Source organism: Halichoeres trimaculatus, unplaced genomic scaffold (genome assembly GCF_033239565.1).
Source record: "Halichoeres trimaculatus isolate MK-OKI-2021-1 unplaced genomic scaffold, fHalTri1.1 fHalTri1_scaffold_16, whole genome shotgun sequence".
In the NCBI taxonomy this organism is placed as follows: Eukaryota; Metazoa; Chordata; class Actinopteri; order Labriformes; family Labridae; genus Halichoeres; species Halichoeres trimaculatus.
In genome coordinates this window covers 5,831,877-5,850,956 of record NW_027437194.1, presented here as the reverse complement: position 1 = coordinate 5,850,956, position 19,080 = coordinate 5,831,877, and the positions used below count along the sequence as shown (strand labels likewise).

The window sequence follows — 19,080 nt, the reverse complement described above, 5'->3', positions numbered from 1 at the left end:
GGAATTGACCTTTTTTTCCCTCTCCTCTCCCAATGTTTTTATTTCATATCTCTTATAAAAGGGCCCTGGGCACGCTAGCAGCTCCTAGGTTTCTCACATTCCTGTATTCCATGTCAGTGTCTGCTTCTTATATGTCTTGGAAGGGATGTAACTTAAATGAAATTCCCCTTGGGGATCAATGAAGTATTCTGATTTTGATTTTCCACTTTTTTTTTTTTTTTTTTAAGTCTGTCCCCTCTACTATCCAATTAAAGGCATAAAAGCCCCCCACCAAAAAATAAATAAATAAATAAATAAATTGATAAAAAAAATAATTAATTTAATTTGCAATACATAAATAAATAAATGAAAAGAAAATAAATTAATTTAAACAATAAATTAATTAATTTAAAAAAAATTTAAAATATTTTTCGAAAACGGCATTTTGTTGAGCAAACAAAGAGTTTACAACTAACCCCCCCCCCCCCCCCCCCAAAAAAAAATAAATTAATTAATTAATTAACAATAAACAAACAAACAATAAATAAATTAACAATAAATAGATAAGTAATTAAAAAACTATAAGAAATATATTTTTTTAAAAACAGCATTTTATTGAGCCAAGAGTTTACAATTAAATTTGAAACTGGGAAATGGATCTGGATCTATCTGGACATATTTTAAAAAATTAGTAATAAGTAAATTGCATGTCACCAGACGTTGATTAATTATTTTGTTATACATTATTGACTGGCTGTAGTAAGCATGCCAGGCCTGTAGTTGACGCTATAACTGTCTTGTTGAGAAGCCACTTTACACGGCAACGGAGGCCGTTTTCAAATGATTGTGTTTCAGGTCGGCTATAAACACTGTCTCCTTGTAAATGCGAGGCCGAAACGCAACAAAACTTTTGCGTTTTACCTTAAAACTATTGTCGTGTCAACGGCCTCTTAGAGTTTTGAGTAACAGAGACTAACTGACTAACTGAGATAAATTTCTGAAATTCAGGTTTAAAACTGAGGTTGTATTGGGGCACAGATGGCCTAGAGGTTCATCCTCAAGCAGGTGGCCCAGATTTGAATTTTGCCTGCGGCCTGTTTCCAGCATTTCATTCCCCACTCTCACCCTGTGTCCGTCTCTATTCACTGTCCTGTTCTATCTGATTAAAGGCATGAAAAGCCCCAAAAAATAACAAACTGAAGTTGTATCAATATATGCTAACTACTAGCATAAAAATCAATTTCCCATACAAGTTAGCATCAAGCTAGGGCTTCTTTTTTCCCATATTGCTTTTGGTTTACTGGAAGATGTATAACATGTTGAGTGTATTGAATAGGAATCTGGTGTGAGGGAGTAATGCATATTTCTTGTGAGTTCAGTACTTGAGTAAAACTTAAAGTGGAAAATCCTGGATCAAATTTTTCTTGGGGAACTGTTATCACCTGCTAAGCCAGGATAGGATAATATTCAGAGGTCTGTGAGGACAAGTCTTTAAAAATCTGACTTCTGCCATCTGTCGGTGATAATATGTCACAGTGAGCTCTGCACATCAACAACTTAAATCAGGTTTGAATAGCAACATATGACAGCAACTCACTCAGGCCCCCAGACGTGATCCCCTCTGTGGAAGATGACCAGGTTAGAGTCTGAATCCAGAGCCAGTCCTGATACTTGACCAAGCTGGAGGGAGCTCTGAGGCCATGACGACACCTGCTCCAGGTGAGTGTCTGCACAAAGACATACACAGAGATACAGAGAGATAAATGAACAGTGGTTGAATATGTGAGTCCAACTAAAACTGATACTTTCTGTCTTTAAGGTGATTAGACTGTAAACCTATGAAAGACTGCTCCACACAGCACATCACTCATTCACACGCACATTTGGAGTCTGTTTTGAAATTTGCACTTTGGGACTTTTTAAAAATGTGATCATACAGGTTCAGGGTTATTCAAAGCAACTTGTTGTACAATCTGGAATCTGCTTTCTGTGTCTGTCTGAAGCAACTGCCATGAAGCAGAAATCCTTTGAGGGTGAAATGTGTTCGCTGAAGCATTGTGAAAGCTCAGGCTGCTCATTGTTGTGCTTTAAATGAAGCTCAATAATCTGTAACACATTATTTAACGAGGACAGACATCCATCAGTCAGCAGCCGTGTTCCCAGACTCCGTCCGTGGTGCTGAAGCCATCTGTGAGGATCATAAACCTTCTTTTCCCAACCTTTGACCCTCTCTCAGGTTTAGTTAGACTTTTGTTTTTGCAGGTTACCACTGAGACACAAGGTCTGTCTCACAGTCTCACCCTGATCCTCACCGAGGCATCAGAGATCACCGAGCCTTGAGTCGAGCCTTGTTCTCAGCGCTGACGTTTCTGAGTAATGAGTTGTTTTTTCAGGTCAGAGTAACTGGATTTCAGTCAGAGGAATGGGATTTCACATGTGACGCAGGAGGAGGGATTATTGCTGCAATGATTTCATACTGATTAGATTTTAATCCAGTTAAAAAGAAAAAGAAAGTCATACAAACCAATGATTGATTTTACTGTTATTAAAACAGACAGTACATCTGTCAGGTCTGTGAACAGTCAGACTAGGGGAAAATAAAAAAAAACATTGTTGCCCCTTTTTTAACTGCCTTTATAACAGTTTCAATGAAGTATCCTTCATCTTTGTGATGTTTCAGCACAGGCGTAAGGGGTTGGGATTTTTTCACTGGTGTGTGCATGTCAAGGTGCTCCAGGGGAAATACCTGAGCTGTCTAGAGGAGCAAAGCTCTGTCCACATGTTCCCCTGAGTTTCTCAGCTGTGCAGAGACAACGTAAATGTAAGGACACACTCCCTGTTTTGAAAACTGTACACACCTTCCTGACTGTACCTGAGCTCTGGAAGTCTGAACCACTGTGGGTTCCTCTTCCTCCTTAATTTTTTTTAAATTTAGGGCAGGGGCGATTTTTGCTATGGACGACCTAGGCAACTGCCTAGGGCGTAATCTTTGTGAGAACCCAGAAGAAAAAAAGGACAAAAAAACAAAGACCAACATAACTGCATGTAACTGTATTGGGTCATGTGAAAAGGTACTAAAACATGTCTATATATTAAAAAAAAAAACACAAAACTGTGTCAGGCTTGACTCTAGGAGTTTGACTGACGTACAGTGGAAAAAAGTGATGACGTCTAGTCGAGTTCAGTATGGATCAAAGAGACCAAAGAAGCCATCAGGTGCCCAGGTTAGAAAAAGAACAGATCTTGATGACATTTTCAGGAAATGTTCAAATTGGGATAAGGAAGAAGTGGTTAAATTTTGGAGGTGATCTGGATCACCGTCTGGATCCAGGATTTTTTAAAGAATTCTTTATCATTGTGAGATAGGGCTGTTTTCACCATGTGTGTATATAACTCCATGATAAATGGTCGGATTGCTTTTCAAAACAATACAAGACAAGGTCACCATCATTTCTGATAGATGTAAAAGTACGATCCAGATCCTGGCAATATTCTGGATACTAAGATCTGGAATATGAAATATGTTCTGGGTCATCATAATTTTCAACACTGTCAGGAAACAAATTATCAAACAAACCTGCAGCTAACACCAAACTGTAGCAGACAGTCTGCTGAAAGGGAGTATAACATTAAAGTAAGACTAAAGTGTTGGTAACAATCACAAAATGCTTGGTGGAGGTCTGCGACAGGTTTTTAGTTTGGGTTCATTTGGGGTGGGGGAGGGGTTGCCCAGGGCGCAAAAGTAGCCAGGACCGCCCCTGAATTAGGATCAGTCATCAGGAGTACACTCAGTCAGAGCAGGAGGAGGATAAAGGGCTCTCCTTAGATCTTCAGGAGCACAACAACCTGTTTCTTAAAAAACGGTTCAAGATGTTCTTCAACACACCAAATACAGAAAGGTTTGAGACAGGGACGAGGAGAGGAGGGACAGAGGTGAGGAGGAGGTGTAAAGGCATTTTCAGTAATCCTCTAGCTAACCTTCACGTGTTCACACCAAACGGACGTCAGGAGACAAACTAAAGGGAGAGTCCACACAGAAAACTGGACCACGTTATGCAGGGAATTTTCCAGGATCACAGCACACAGAGACACAGCACCAGGACCCACCTTGTCCTTCAGTGAGCAGCTTGCTTCGAGGAGGTTTGTCGGTGAGCTGATGGAACCTGTGGACTCTGTCCCTCACCAGAACCGGGTCCTCCCTGGTCTGGAAGGCCAGTCTGGTGCCGGGAGAGTCCTGGTCTTTGAGCTGCATTAAACTATCGATCTGAGCCAGCAGCTGAGCCTGCGCTCTGTGCATCTCTCTGGGAGTGTATTTATGAACGTGGACTACGTCCTCGCTCTGTCCTAACAGCTTGGACATCAGAGAGAAGATGTCACCTGCACAGACAGACAGAAGGACAGCACAGGTGGAAACACAGGCCAGACTGGAGACTACAGAGGCTACAGAGTCAGTATGAAGCAGAGTCAGAGGACAGGCTGGGGATTAAACTCTCTGAATAAAGAGACAGAGTTATAAAATCCACTATCCACGTCCCAGCCTGCAGAGTGAGGTCAGACTCTTTCTGGACAGTTAAGAGTTAATACTTTGAAGGTAAAGGTGTTAACCAGCAGGAAATAAACAGAGAGGAAACAGGAAGGATGGATGTTTACTGTTAGACACTCACACGCTGCACACCCTGCAGAAACTACAGAGGTCAACACACAAACAGGTGATTAATTCAGCCAGACAAGAAGAGACGCTAATGTGCTTCATCAAAATAAAGAGGGTTAGTTTTTAGTCTTTCACTGGACCCTTTAGAGCTGCATCATCAGAGCAGAGACTCTGCTGTGATTGGCTGAACTGAGCCTCTCAGTATACCATCACACTTCCTCTATCAGAGGACAAACCCAATACAGATTTCTTGACCTCCGATCAGATCCAGATTTTTGGTCCAAACTTGGCGCTAAGGCTAAACCGTTGAAGTAAATATCAACTTCAGTAATTCCACATGTGCTCATTTTATATCTTTTATTCAAAACATTACCAGTCTTATCCCACAGTAGAGCATGCAGCTTGTTATTGAACACTTGTATCAGATCAGTATCGGTCCGTCTATACCCAAAGCCCAGGTATCGGTATCTGTATCAGGACTACAAAAGTTGGATCGGTGCATCTCTACTGAAAATACGTGAAAACTGGATCGGTCCCAATCACATAACAAAATCCAATGCTTTCCAATCCTCCAAAAACAGCCATATTGGGCACCGATATTGGATCAGGACATTCCTACTTCAAACCCCTCTTTGGAGAATCACTGCCCCCTTTTTGTTTAAAGGTCCAATATTATGCAAAAATCACTTCATTAAGTCTTTTAGTTAAATTTGTGGGTCTTTGGCTTTCCTCCCAGCCCACAAAATGTGATATTTAATGACAAAACCTGTACTTAGTAGCACATGTGAATGTTAAATCCTGACCTAAAATGAGCTGTTTGGATTTTGGGGATCCCACTCTTCTCCTCCAGCAGCTTGGAGAGAATGCCAAAGTTGAAAGCCATCACTGCTCTGTTTTTGGCTGTAAACAGCCACATAGTTCCATGAACAAGCTTCCCATCTCAGAAGAAGACAGACTAAGTGGCTAAAGTTCATTTATCAAGGAAATGTTCCAGCTACACTCAGTAAAACTGTGCATGTGTGTGCTAGTCACTTCACGGCCGACTGCTTTTCCAACTTTGGACAGTCCAACAGAGGGCTAGCCAATAGACTGGTCCTGAATCCAGGCGCATTACCAACCATCCTCCAACAAACCTGGGACCCTGGAAATGTGAGTATTTTAAATGCTGTGTGCTGTGTAAGAGCTGTTCCTCAGTTGTCCCCTGTCTCTGTGTTAGCTTCAGGATGCTAACTTTAGCTGCGGTTAGCCTGTTGTTTTAGCCTGTAATTTTACGATAAAAGAGCTTCGCTGTTTTCTAAACATTGTGCACTCGAAGTTCATGGTGCCGCTCTCTGTGACGCTGAAGAGCGGGGCGGTATCAGCGGTGGCTCATTTACATATGAAGGCCGCACCCACTAAATCAGAGCGTTCTGAACAGAGGGGCTATGAGAGCCTGGAAACAATGCTGCTGTGCTTGATTTATTGGCTTTTTGGACCAAAACATGTTACTACCCTTTCATGAAGACATCAATGATCCATATTAAACTGCAGAAAAGGATCAGGATATGGGACCTTTAAGCTTTTAAGAAAAAAAAACAGTTTGTCTTTCCTCATTGTCATCATCATCATTTACAGCCTCATCATATTTCCCATCACAAGTCTCAAAATCCTCATAATACTCCTCATCATCAGGATCCTAATGATCCTCATCTTCAGTATCATCATGTCCCTCATCCTTCTCATCATTCTCATCCTCATCAGCCTTCAGCTTCATAAATATCATCACAGGACTAAAGAGCGCGTTGGCAGAGTTTTAAATTCACAGTCGAGCACTTCCCTTCATCATACCAGTGTTATGAGTTAGATGTCTAGAAGCCACTTCTTCTGTGATACAAACTATTAATACAATGAGACTTAAAATTTCCATTACAAGCAGTGGAGAACAGACTCTCAGGTATAATGGCAATTAATTATGAAAAAATGATGCAAAAAAAAAATGAATTAACATGATATCAAACATCATCAAAAAATGACAGGGCTGAGTCATGAACACTTCTCCTCCCATCAGGTCTGAACACACCTTCAGCCTTGTTCGCACGTAGCCTGGCATTTTCAAAAACAAATATCTCCCCCTCATTCGTTTTTAAAAATACTTTCGCCCACACACACCGAGAAAACCTGTCGATGAGTGCTGCTCAAAGCATGCCAAACCTATAATCAGACCTGAAACTGGTGCCAGCCAATCAGAATTGACTTAGCTGTGACGTTTGAGAACCAAAAACCCTGTTTCCTGGTGTCTCGCTTAACCACAAAACCAATGTCTTTGCTTTGGCCGGAGTTTTCAGAAAACATAATTTTTAGTGACGTAAAACTACAGTTTCATGTGGATGACAGGCTTAAACACATAAAAACACATACGGTTTCCCAGTTACCTGGCTACATGTGGACATGACCTAAGCCAGTGATTCAGGAGGATCATCATCACCTTTCTCATTTCTTCATGAAGCAAACAGAATTACCCCTGGATTCCCACAGTGGACTGATTATCATCAACTCACCCTCATCCAGATCTTGTTCTGCATTCTTTTTCTCCAGCATCGACATGTCATCCTGACGGTCTGAAGGGAGACAAACATCAGTCAGAGCTGCACAGGTTAAAGGAAAATATTCTGTCTGAGTAAATCTGGTAAACATGGAGAGTGATGAGTACCTGTTGAGTGTCCCATGTGCATCATTGAGTTCATATGAGCTGCACTGACAGGGATGGGGACATTCGCCTCTGCTGGGATGTCCTCGAACAGCTCCGCAGAGCCCGGCTCCATGCAGTTCATGAAGGGCACGGCGTGTTCGCTGTCCATGTAGTACATGATGTAGAAGTTACACATTTCATCATCAGAAGTCCCCCTGGAGGAAGAAACGGGTACATACATCAATCACTGATGATCTCTGAGCACAGAGTGAACACATCCTCTCACGTTTGTAACCTGGAACAAACTTTGCAAGGAAAAAACAGCTTTGTCCAGAGCTTCCTGTGAAACCAGGAGTTAGCAATGAGGGGCTAACAGCTAAGACTTCCTTCACCTTGAGCTGATTTACTGTGATTCCAGAGGAAATGTTTGGAAACAACATGTAAGAAGAGCTGCAGCTGGAGCAGACATGTATTCAGACAGATTAACAGTGCTCACCCAATGTAAGTGTTGGAGGTTTTTCCCTCTCCGCTGAAAACACATCTGGCTGCGAGGGTGTCTCCATACTTCACACTCAGCTCTCTGTTCACAGGGTAGAAAGCCTGCAGACGACAAAAAAATAGAGCATCTGCAAGTGTCAGGCGGACGTCTTACAGAGCTTGAAACTAGCAGCTAGCACCCAGTTAGCTTAGCTTAGGGATAATCATCCATCTAATCTCACATTACAGCTCTCTGTCTGATGATGTCATGTACCTGTGGCAGCTGAGGTGACTGTCGGCCAATAAGGGTCCACTCCCCATCTCTGATCCTGTATCCACTCACCACTTTACCTGTTACACACACAAACACACACATGTTAGCACATGCACACAATGTTAAAAGTAGCTCTGGATCTGGCTAATGAGCTGTCTGCACGCTCACCCAGACGGTGTGTGTGTGTCCTGAAGGCGAACGGGTAGATTGTATACGAGCTGTAATCACAGGCCACATCTGCGTTTGTGACTGACAGAGAGACAAAGAGAGAAATGTTAAACAGGAGCAATCTGCAGACACAGCAGCAGCTTCTGAAGGTCAACGTTTCCATTTCTCGATGCTGTTATTTAAATACAATATTCAAATCTTTGAGTCGGGAAAACGGTCACACTGAAACTGAACACACCTCTCTTTCCTGGCAGAATCACCGTGTCCACAGACATGAGCAGATATATACCAGCGATAAACGGTTGCCTGTGAGGAGGAAACACAAACACACACACAGAGACAATCAGGAGAAGTTGTTATTTCAGCATTCAGCAGTGGAGTTTGTGCTCTGAGTTTATACTCACGGTTTAGTTGTCATTCTTAAGGAAAGTCCTGAGCAGTCTCTGTGATGGTCTGCAAAACAAACCCCCAAAACACTTATTAATAATCAAATAATAAGAATAAACTTTATTTATACAGCGCTTTTCAAACAGAGTTACAAAGTGCTTTACGTCATAAAAACATACAGTAAAAGAAATAGAAGAGAAGAAGTAAAAGAGAAATGTGAGGAAAAATATAGAAATATATAACAGGCTAAGAACTGCCACCAAATAAAGGAAAGGAATACGTCCGTAAAAATAAAAACAGTAAAAGATTAAAACAATTCAACCAGCCAGGATTTAAAATCCTGGCCATGATACTGTTAAAGGAAAAAAGTTAAAAATAAATTTAAAAAATAAAATAAAAGCAGTATTTTGACGATTAAGACAAGCTTAGCTTTTATTTATTTTTATTTTAAAAATAATTACCATTATTTTATTATTTTTATTATTTTAATTTCTCCACTTTTTCTTGTTTTTGTACCAATTATTTTCCCCTGGGCCCTCTTTAAAATTTATTTTAGATGTTAACCAAAAGGATTTTTAGCTGAAAGTCTAGGCTCTAGAGGAACCACATGACCACATGACAGACTCCTAAATTGACGAAGGAAAAAATATATATTATTTTTATCATATATATTTCTAAACTAATTTTTATTTATTTTAATAAATTTTTATAAATTTTATTAATTTTTTTCCCCCATTTTTTTTTGTATCTAATCCATGTTATGACTATTAAAAATGAATGGACAGTGGAAGAGAAAAAAAAAGCAAAAAATGTATCTTAGATGTATTGAATAAGCGGTTTAACAATGCAGTATTTCAATTAACAGAGAATTTTTAAAAAATTTAAAAACTCTCAGCGTGAAATCTCTAATAAAACACATCTATAAAACTCTGTCTTTAAAAGATATTTAAAAGAGGATAAAGAGTCTGCCATTTAGATCTCTCCAGGGAGGTCAAAGTCTTGAAGTCAAGCAAACAATTTGAATACATTACTAAGTGGATAAATCAAATACGTTAGTTAAAAATGGAGTGAAAGTTTAAAATAGGTATCTTTTGGGTTTTAAAAACAGTGTCAGAGTGAGAGCTCTGCGTTTTTGTTTGGTTTTCCAGAAGTGCCAACAGAGTGAGCGCTCTGTCAGTTTATCTTTGAGGTTTCTTTGTTTTTTTGAAGCTACGTCTCGTTTTCATGACACACTTCTGCCTTGAAATCATTTGTCCTTTCACAATATTGCTTTAAGTCTAAAGTAAAATAAAGAAAAGCAGGCAACATTAACATGTTATCTGTGTTTAAATGTATGTTCCAGTTATTTATTTTATCTTCATGTTTGCTTTCTCAGTTTATCACACAACTTCTCCACTGGAGAGGATTATACGTCTAGAGTAAGGGTCAAGATTTCACCTCTGCCTGTTGACACTGTGGCAAAAACATTAGCTTCTGAAAGCTGTTATAGGTTACTGTTTACATAATGAAAATACAAATATCAAGACTTTCTCCTCCATGACCACTCACCTCTGAATGCACTGATGTCCCCGTAATGAATCTGCAGCACAAAGTGAGTCATCCCTGAATTCTTCCCAACTTTAAAACCAACATCTGAAGAGAAAACGCAGACATATTAGAGCACAGAAAGACATGAAATTTAAAGAAAAACTCTAACCTCACCATAAAAACCACCTGTCTTTTATGTATTTAAAGAGACTACACTTAAACTCAGCATAAAGTACATTTTAAGGAGAACCAGAGAGATTACGCCGAATTCCCTTTCAGAGACGCACCTTTGGGTAATTTAGTGGGAGGGGCATTGCGAGCCCAGGCGTACATGATGGAGGCTTCATCCTTACAGGTTCCCTGAGAACTGCCACAGTCCCTGAGAGAGACAGAAATCAATAGCACTGAGTACACACAGCTGTTCCCACTACACAGAAAGCAAACATACACACAGGCATGGTATAACAGGAGGCAGCCAATCAGGAAAGAGCTGTTAAGTTGTCATAGTGACAGGTAAAGCTGGTCCATACAGGCAAAAGAAGGAAGTGATTGAGGAGCGATAAGGTGTCTCTGAAACTAAGGTGTATTACCAGTAACCGCTGGTGGAGACAGGAGTCTTGCAGCCAAACAGCAGCATGTGGTGGACTGTGTCCATACTGGCATGAGGGATGAAATCCACTGAGGAGAAACAGTGAGGTCAGACTGTTTAATGATTCATGAAGCAGTTTCAGTCACTCAGAGAGTCAGCTGTAAGAATCACATACCTCTGATTTCAAAGACAAACTGTGTGTTCATGTGTGCCTAAAAGGAGCTTAACACTGAGACAGTGATGTGCTCACAACCACACTCGTAAACTTCCCCCTGAAACAGCTGCTACAGCTGCAGGTGTTTCTGTTACTACTGTGACTGTGTGAAATTACCTGTGATCTCTACTCTGACAGCAGGGATACACCCTGAATGCTGTGTGGAATAATGTTCAGGTGTCGAACTCACCTATGTATGAGTCTCGATTGGCTGGCACAGGATACGACATGCAGAAGTAAGTGTCCGACTGAAACAAACAGAGCAATTGAAAGGTGTTTTTTACTAGATGCTGAAGAACAGCATGGTACATTCACTTTACATAGATGTAATTACTGACATGTCACCCTGATGACTCTAAAAACATTCTTCCTTATATTCTTTATGTTGACTGTCAGTTAAAAAGCTTCTCAAGGTACAATCTCAAAACAACAACACGTTCCATGCAGAGGGATCTGATAAAGGACTTGTGGAAAATAGATAAATAGATAGATGGATGGATGGATGGATGGATGGATGGGTGGATGGGTGGATGGGTAGATGGATGGATGGACGGATGGATAGATGGAAAGATGGATTGATGGATGGATGTATAGATGGACAGATGGATAGATGGATGAATGGATGATGGATAGATGGATAGATGGACAGATGGATAGATGGACAGATGGATGGATGGACAGATGGATGGATGGATGGATGGATAGATGGATGGATGGATGATGGATGGATGGATGATGGAAAGATGGATGGATGGATGGATGGATGGATGGATGGATGGATGGATGGATGGATGGATGGATGAATGGATGATGGATGGATGGATGATGGATAGATGGATGGATGATGGATAGATGGATGGATGGAGGAATGTTTTTATTGTAGCTAAAGGATGAATGGATGAATGGATGGATGGATAAATAGATGGGTGGATGATGGATGGGTGGATGGATGGATCATGGATGGATGTATGGATGGATGGACTTCATGGATAGACTTGATGGATGGATAGATGGATGGATGGATGGATGGATGGATGGATGGATGGATGGATGGATGGATGGATGGATGAATGGATGGATGAATGGATGGATGGATAGATGGATGGAAGATGAATGAATGGATGGGTGGATAAATGGATGAATGGGTGGATGAATGGATATATGGATGAATGGATGGATGGGTGGATGAATGTTTAGATGCATGAATGGATGGATGGGTGGATGGATGGATGGACTTCATGGATAGACTTGATGGATGGATGGATGGATGGATGGATGGATGGATGGATGGATGGATGGATAGACTTGATGGATGGATGTATGGATGGATGTTTAGATGAATGGATGGATGGATGGATGGATGGATGGATGGATGGATGGATGGATGGATGGATGGATGGATGGGTGGATGGATGGATAGATTGATGAATGGATGGATAGGTGGATGGATGATTGTTATCAGTTGAGTTGGAAATGTGGGCTTGTCCCTTCTTCTTCGGGTAAACAAATGCCTCAGCATCTTCAGACTCACCCCCATGGGGAGCACTCCAGGCATCCTGATGTCTACTGAGAAGTTATGAGAGTTTGTGAAGTCCTGATTGGTCCTGGACACACAGGAGGCGGGGTCTGAGGGGACATCTTCCTGATACCTGGGGGAGAAACAAAGGACACTGTGGTTTAGACTGTCTTAGAGTCAAATAGATAACTGTGAATATGATGCAGTATAATACACTGATAACCTCAGATTTATAATCATCTGACTGCTCTGCCTGTTTTCATGTTGTACAGCTGCTTAAAGGTGTGTAAAAACATTTACGCCACAACTGTGATGTTAAACGAAAGAAAGCGAGCTCTGATGTTTATGTGAACTATTCCTCTTCAAATAAAAGCCTGTGTTCCTGATCTCACCTCTTGAATCTGTGCAGAGGCTCCTGTATCTGCAGGCTGTGACTGTGACAGATGAAGAGCAGCACGAACAGCACACACACTCCCATCGTGCCTGTGGAGACCTCGGCTCGTGTTCCTGCTGCTCTCTGGGCTGTAAACGTCAAACACAGACCCTGTCAGCAGCTCGCTCCTGAGGGACCGCGCCGTGGAGGGAAGGAGGGGGTCGACTGTCACACCTCTTCCCCTGCTTGGATGGCTGAGGAGCAGGAGGAGGAAGAGGAGGAGGAAGGATTTCTTCTGGATGTTACTCCTCCTGCATGTTTACACTCGGAGGTTTACACTGAGGTCCTCTCAGGAGGTAAATCTGTCTGAAACAAACACCTGGAACAAAACAAGGTAACGTATTACTATGACAACAAACCCTGCGGGAATACAGCAGGCTGTCAGAGCAGCTTCTCCTGATACATGCAGCTGATACTTCATTGGTGGAAATCTAAACTGTGATAACATGTGTCTAACTCTGTTACATGTCAAAGGAGAGACACTAAAACATCCCCACCCTGGTCCAAAACAAGCCATCGTGAGTGCTTCTGGTGATGGAGATGTCAAACACAAACGTGCCTCCTTTCATTGTCTATGCACCTCACACTCCTGTTACCATGGTGATAACTCTGTTTCCTGTTGCTGTGTTATGTGCGAACAGGTCGGCTGGCTCTGATTGGCTCACTGACTGCCTCATGGTGATATGTGAAGCCGTTCTCTTACAAGGAACCAAAGCTTGATGTGATTATCTGAAACTAATGAGACAGATGCATAAGCTCTGGTCCAGATCACACGCATGTAGAGTATGCAACACGCCATTATTCCACTCCTACACATATTAACTGCATGAACAAACACAACAATATCAGCCAGAGTATAAGACCACTTCTTCTGTGATCCTGCATCACTCTGATGACAAACCTCAGACAGAAGTTAAATTTATCTTAACTGTTATGAAACCTCTGTTATCATTTCACATCACCTCTCCAAGACCTCAGAGGCTTTGTGACAACTCTGGTTTTCAGGGCAAATAAAACTGTTTCACCTCAGAAAACACCATCAATATGTCAAGACAGGATGGGTATTTTTAGATCCCTCTTCTGTTAAAGACAGATTATTAGTTAACAGGAAACAAGTGTTCATTTAGATTGTCCCAGAACGACATTGAAAAAGGCTTCAGAAGTTTACGGTTTCAGGAATCAGACCCCTCTCGGTCAGCCTGACCCAAAGGAAACTTGGTAAGGTCCAATAGTTCATTTTCCCAGGAATCAAACAGTAAGAGGTGAAGTGTCACTTATAAAAACCTTCTCCAACATGTTCCAGCTAGATAAGCATGTTTACAGGAAGTTTCATTTCAACGGTGAAGGGTGGTCGCTCATAGTTTGGCCGCAGTTCATCACTATAGTGATTAGGGATGGGTGAGTGCTTGTATCAGCCTTTTTCACCCGGATACTAGGGGTGAGTATTGGCAAGAGCTTCACGATACAATACCCATCACGATACTTGGGTCACAATACAATAATATCAAAATATCACAAAATTGTGATATATTGTGATATTCTACCCGTTCAACTATTTGATTGAAAACAACGTTTTTATTGTGGTTGAAATAAAGAAAGTCAGATGCAGTGTTTCATACATACAGCTAACTTGAAAACATAAAGTGCATCAAGTTTGTCATTTAAACTACTGTGACTAAAACTAATGTTGCCAAAAAATTATTGGCTGAAAGACGTGGTCATTTGGTGAAAGTGATAAATGTCACTTGGTGTAACCAATGTTACTCCCAAAACTTCTAATATTGCGCAAAACATGACTATAATTGTTATCTTATCAGTCTACTACGCTGTAAAAATCAAACTTCAAATTATTCTAAACTAAATGAGCCAAGAATAGAGAGAAAACATTGATATTTAGGCTACCAAAACCCACATCATGAAGCTTACAAATAAGATGTTTTGAGTATACTTTGAGATTAAATTTATTATACAGTTTATGGGCAACATGCAGCTGTGTAGCTCTTTGACGTTACCGTTTCAGTTTGAACTCTGACAGTGGTATACGATATACTCAAGCAACAATAGATCTGTGTGGGAGGAGGAGCTGGCTAAGGAGACACCTGGTGAATCAAGGGCAGGTATGTTGCAGTCTGAAGGGACAACACCCCTAAAAGCAGTTAGCAGCACTAAGATCAATCATGACCCACTACTGCATTATTCAGGGTTTCCTCATCAGCCCCGCAACCCACAGCATTTCTTCTAAAGCCAACACGGTTAACTTTGCTCTGTTTGAAATCCACAGCTCCACCCTTTTCTGCTCGGTGGATTCGATCTTCTAAGAAATGGATCACACTACACAAAGTCCGAGTCCTCATACCACCTTACTACATACTGATGTGGTGATCGCCTGATCAGCCATCCAGTAAAAGCCAAGCTGCTTGACTTTGTGCATCAAGAGTGTCATTAAGTCAGTGAATAGCAAAGTGACAGAAGGAGACAAAGAGCATGCAGAGACACTCAGAGTTATTCCACCAATCAGTGGTGTCAGAGCTCTGCCTCAGTTACATGATTATTCATTCTGCCACTCGCTGTAATCTCAACCTGCTGTTATCTTCTGTAAACACAGACATGCAGGATGACATTTTAATCTGATGTTTGTGGAAATATTGTTTACAATACGAAACAAAGTTAATTCACTCACAAACAAATCTGTAGACAGATTGAAAAATCTCAGATGCCAGTGTTTCTCGATCATGGGGTTGTACAGTCTTTTGTATCTTCTTCTCTAGTTATTAATCTTTTGATATCTCTCAGATTACACCTGTGCTCTGGAACGTTGCAGTACCTGACATATGCATTTCTGCCCCTTAATTACTTCTGAAGGCATTGAACTCTCCGTCTCTCAGTTATCTTGGAATGCAGCTGATCCTGACTCCTACACCTTTGTCATACATCTTTCTGAAGCATACATTCAAGTTGTATGTTTCCATCAAGAACTAAAAGAAATAAGGGTCTATTTTGCTTTTTTATTCATTCAATCAGCTGTTTAATCCTGTTCCTCCTGCTAATCCCAGAGACCTGGGATTAGAGAGGTTTTAAGGATGTCTTTTTTAACAGTATAACCAAGAGCAACTGCTCTTCATGACCTGCAAAATCAGAGCAGAACTGACAGGTTCGAAACAGGCGCTTTTTAGTGTCGGAAGTAATGAATGAGACAACAGAAAATGTTCCAAAACCAGAACAAACAGGGAGTTTCTCAGGTTTAGTAAACTCTGCATCCAAACATATGATCAATTTGAACTTCCTGTTTCTGAACCATGAGGTATTAAACCAGTTCAGAAGCAGATATTCAACAGTAAATAGGTACAGTAAATTATTCACAGGAAGGTGCCAGTGATTTGCTGCTGAAGTATTTACAGTGGAGCCCAATCGATTAATCGGCCCGACCGATCAATCGGCCCGACCAATTAATCGGCCCGACCTATTAATCGGCCCGACCAATTAAACTGATTAATCAGGCCGATTATGTCTGTCACCGATTAATCAACATCAGCCAAAATGTAGCCGATTATAAAAAATTTTGCTCCGCGGAGATTCTGTCACTCCTGCTCCTGTGTGTCTGTGTGTTGGGCTGCACACTGCCTGCCCCCTTTGTCCACCATTATCTAATGTAAGACTATAATACGGTGTTTAAACGTTGTGTAAGTTGCTCATTGTGTGTTTACAGTTTGAGTTTTTTTTCTACTTACTGTGTTAAAAGTTTGACTTCTTTGTTTATTATTGTGTTGACAGCTTGTTCTTATTTATCATTGGTTAACACTACAGTTCTTATTTTGACAATTTTATAGTTAAAGTTCCTTGTTTTAATTTAATAGTGTTCTGTCTCTGTTTTGAATCATATGGGTATTATAATAATTTGTGTTCATATACAGTATTTATCCTGTGTATATCAATGGATATATTATATATATCAGCCAAATAATCAGATATCGACCAATATATTGGATATCTGCTTTTTTTTGCCCCCGGTATCGGTGTCTGCATCGGCCCCAGAAATCCCATATCGGTCGAGCTCTAATATACAGTATGATTACTGTGTCATAATTTGCAGGATCATTTGATTTTTTCCCCCACAATTCTTTGCTATCCACAGTGATATACTAAAAAATACCTTTTCTAGTGAGTTACTGCATATATGATGGTAAAATACTGTTACAATTACAAAAAAATAAGTTAAAGTGTGGTATCAACGCAAAATGTTGCCATGACTTTTCATGAAAAAGCTTCAGAACTAGAGGGGAAGTTAGATTTCTGTGATTAACCTTTGCAAATGCTTGACTATTGATGTGATAAACACCTACAGTAACTTCTAGACAAAAAGATCAACTTACTGTTTTTCTCTTCAAGCAGTTAAGAAATGAAGGAATCCATCACATTAAAGTAAAACCCACGGTAGGATCACACATCATAAAAGTACTCACAGTGCTCTGAGATGCCTCCACAGACTGTCTGACTATGACTCTCTGATACTGTCAGTCCATAGCCGTATAATGATGGTTATAAACAGCACAGGAATAATCAGTGAGCAGCCCAACCTGATGACTCATCTCTGTCCACACTCTCTGAGCTACAGAGAGGGAGAGAGATGAAGATGAGGAGGAGGAGGAGGAGGGGCAGGGGTGCTGTGCTGACGTCACAGCCCGTTGAGACTGAGGCAGGAAACTATGGAAACAGGCTCATCCCCCCCTCCTGGACCACAGCACGTCCTCCTTCAGCACCGACCATGGGAGCCAGGTTAATTTACATGATGATGGTTTATTACTCCACCACTAAGACGTACACACTGTTCCCACCTGAGCGTTGTTACTCCCACCTGTTTGTAAAACTAACCCTATTTTCAACCATTTAGAGTCAAATGTTGATTTCAGTAACCTGTTTTTACTTCAATAAACTCCTCAAGCTGTTTTCAGAAACTGATCTTTTTATTGTTATTCATTCAGTCTGTCTTTCACTTAAGGAGGCCAAGGCAATGAAACTTCATTCCCAGATGTGCTGTTGTGTAATTTGGGTAATTCTGGAAATGACAGTAAAGGAAGTATTAGTCACTAATCGACCTGCTTATATCTCTTATTATAGATGGTTTTTCACATTTTGGTTCGTGATGACTCTGTTTCACACGAGTAATTCATCCCATAGCTTCCCATAAATACAGTTTCGGACACTGGATTATGAAATGAACTGCAGGTTAATGCCAATAAAAGCACAAGCCGTTGATAAGAGAAATGAGAGATGAGAGAAACCCTCCTTGGTTTAAAATGAAACGTGTAACTGACAATCTCAGCCCGATTTTTACTGTATCAGTGATGGATTTTGGATGTTTTTCGGCAGATATTTCTCATCTCAATTACTTGATGACTGAACCAGCAGCATCCAGATAAATTAGCCATCCCATAGCGCATCTAAGCTAACGGAGCAACAAACACGCACCACAGATCAGCTAATAAGCTCGTGAACTGCACACACAGACACATGCTAACTGAGTTAGCACCCCGAGAGGCTAATAACAGTTAATAATGTTGTCGTAAGTGAGCTAACGTTAGCTGTGTCACTAATGTGTTTCTTACAGTCTAATAACACTGCAGACACTAGCTCCAGTATTAACTCGACAGCCTCATTGAACAAACGTCCGGAAAAGGTAAAATCATTAGCCTACCTGTACAGTACAGCTCGCTGTTTGTCGACGCCTTCAGCCCCCTATAGTGAGCTTAGTATGAAACCTGTGTCGTTGACAGAACAACAAGCACACTTCCGCTTCTTTTGCAATTAAAGCTCCACCTCCACTCACACACACATGCACACACACACGTACACATCTCACACTGCTGCGTGTGTTTGCTGGGGGGACCAAGGGGTGGAAAAGTGTGGTGATAGGCAGTTAGCTTTGGCAGTGAGCGTTTACTTGGATTTAACGTTAATATCTGGACTAAAACGGTGAAATTAAGGTCGGAATCTGGAAGCAAACACATTTATGTTTTATGGTCCTTTTCCATTTAATCATATTCAACAGTCTCCAGCAAACTGACGAGGAAGTCTAGAGAAATTCACACCAAACAACGAAATGACAAGAGGGAGTGTCTGCGGCTTGAGCTACACTGAAAAAAAAAAAAGTTTTGTTGAGTTAACCCAATTTTATTAATTTAAGCAGTTGCGGGCAATAT

At 40.9% G+C, this 19,080-nt stretch overlaps 1 protein-coding gene across 3 annotated transcripts in view; it reads right to left on the bottom strand.

Moving 5' to 3' along the window:
- Positions 1 to 18,715, bottom strand: part of pam (peptidylglycine alpha-amidating monooxygenase) — a 29,710-nt gene extending 10,995 nt beyond the window's left edge. Inside the window, exons 1-16 of one of the 3 annotated variants that reach the window (XM_074689965.1) lie at positions 18,576 to 18,715; positions 12,843 to 13,202; positions 12,466 to 12,583; positions 11,125 to 11,182; positions 10,722 to 10,809; positions 10,419 to 10,510; positions 10,153 to 10,236; positions 8,622 to 8,670; positions 8,456 to 8,523; positions 8,218 to 8,298; positions 8,050 to 8,126; positions 7,795 to 7,898; positions 7,320 to 7,513; positions 7,168 to 7,227; positions 4,087 to 4,356; positions 1,577 to 1,706 (exon numbers count right to left, since the gene is read on the bottom strand). In XM_074689965.1, the coding sequence (XP_074546066.1) occupies positions 1,577 to 1,706; positions 4,087 to 4,356; positions 7,168 to 7,227; positions 7,320 to 7,513; positions 7,795 to 7,898; positions 8,050 to 8,126; positions 8,218 to 8,298; positions 8,456 to 8,523; positions 8,622 to 8,670; positions 10,153 to 10,236; positions 10,419 to 10,510; positions 10,722 to 10,809; positions 11,125 to 11,182; positions 12,466 to 12,583; positions 12,843 to 12,928 (1,559 nt within the window). In that variant the 5' untranslated portion in view covers positions 12,929 to 13,202; positions 18,576 to 18,715. Of the gene's footprint in view, positions 1 to 1,576; positions 1,707 to 4,086; positions 4,357 to 7,167; positions 7,228 to 7,319; positions 7,514 to 7,794; positions 7,899 to 8,049; positions 8,127 to 8,217; positions 8,299 to 8,455; positions 8,524 to 8,621; positions 8,671 to 10,152; positions 10,237 to 10,418; positions 10,511 to 10,721; positions 10,810 to 11,124; positions 11,183 to 12,465; positions 12,584 to 12,842; positions 13,203 to 17,343; positions 17,479 to 18,575 lie in introns of those variants that run through there. The other 2 variants (XM_074689966.1, XM_074689967.1) reach the window with 2 other exon arrangements.
- Between the last annotated feature and the right edge of the window lie 365 nt (positions 18,716 to 19,080).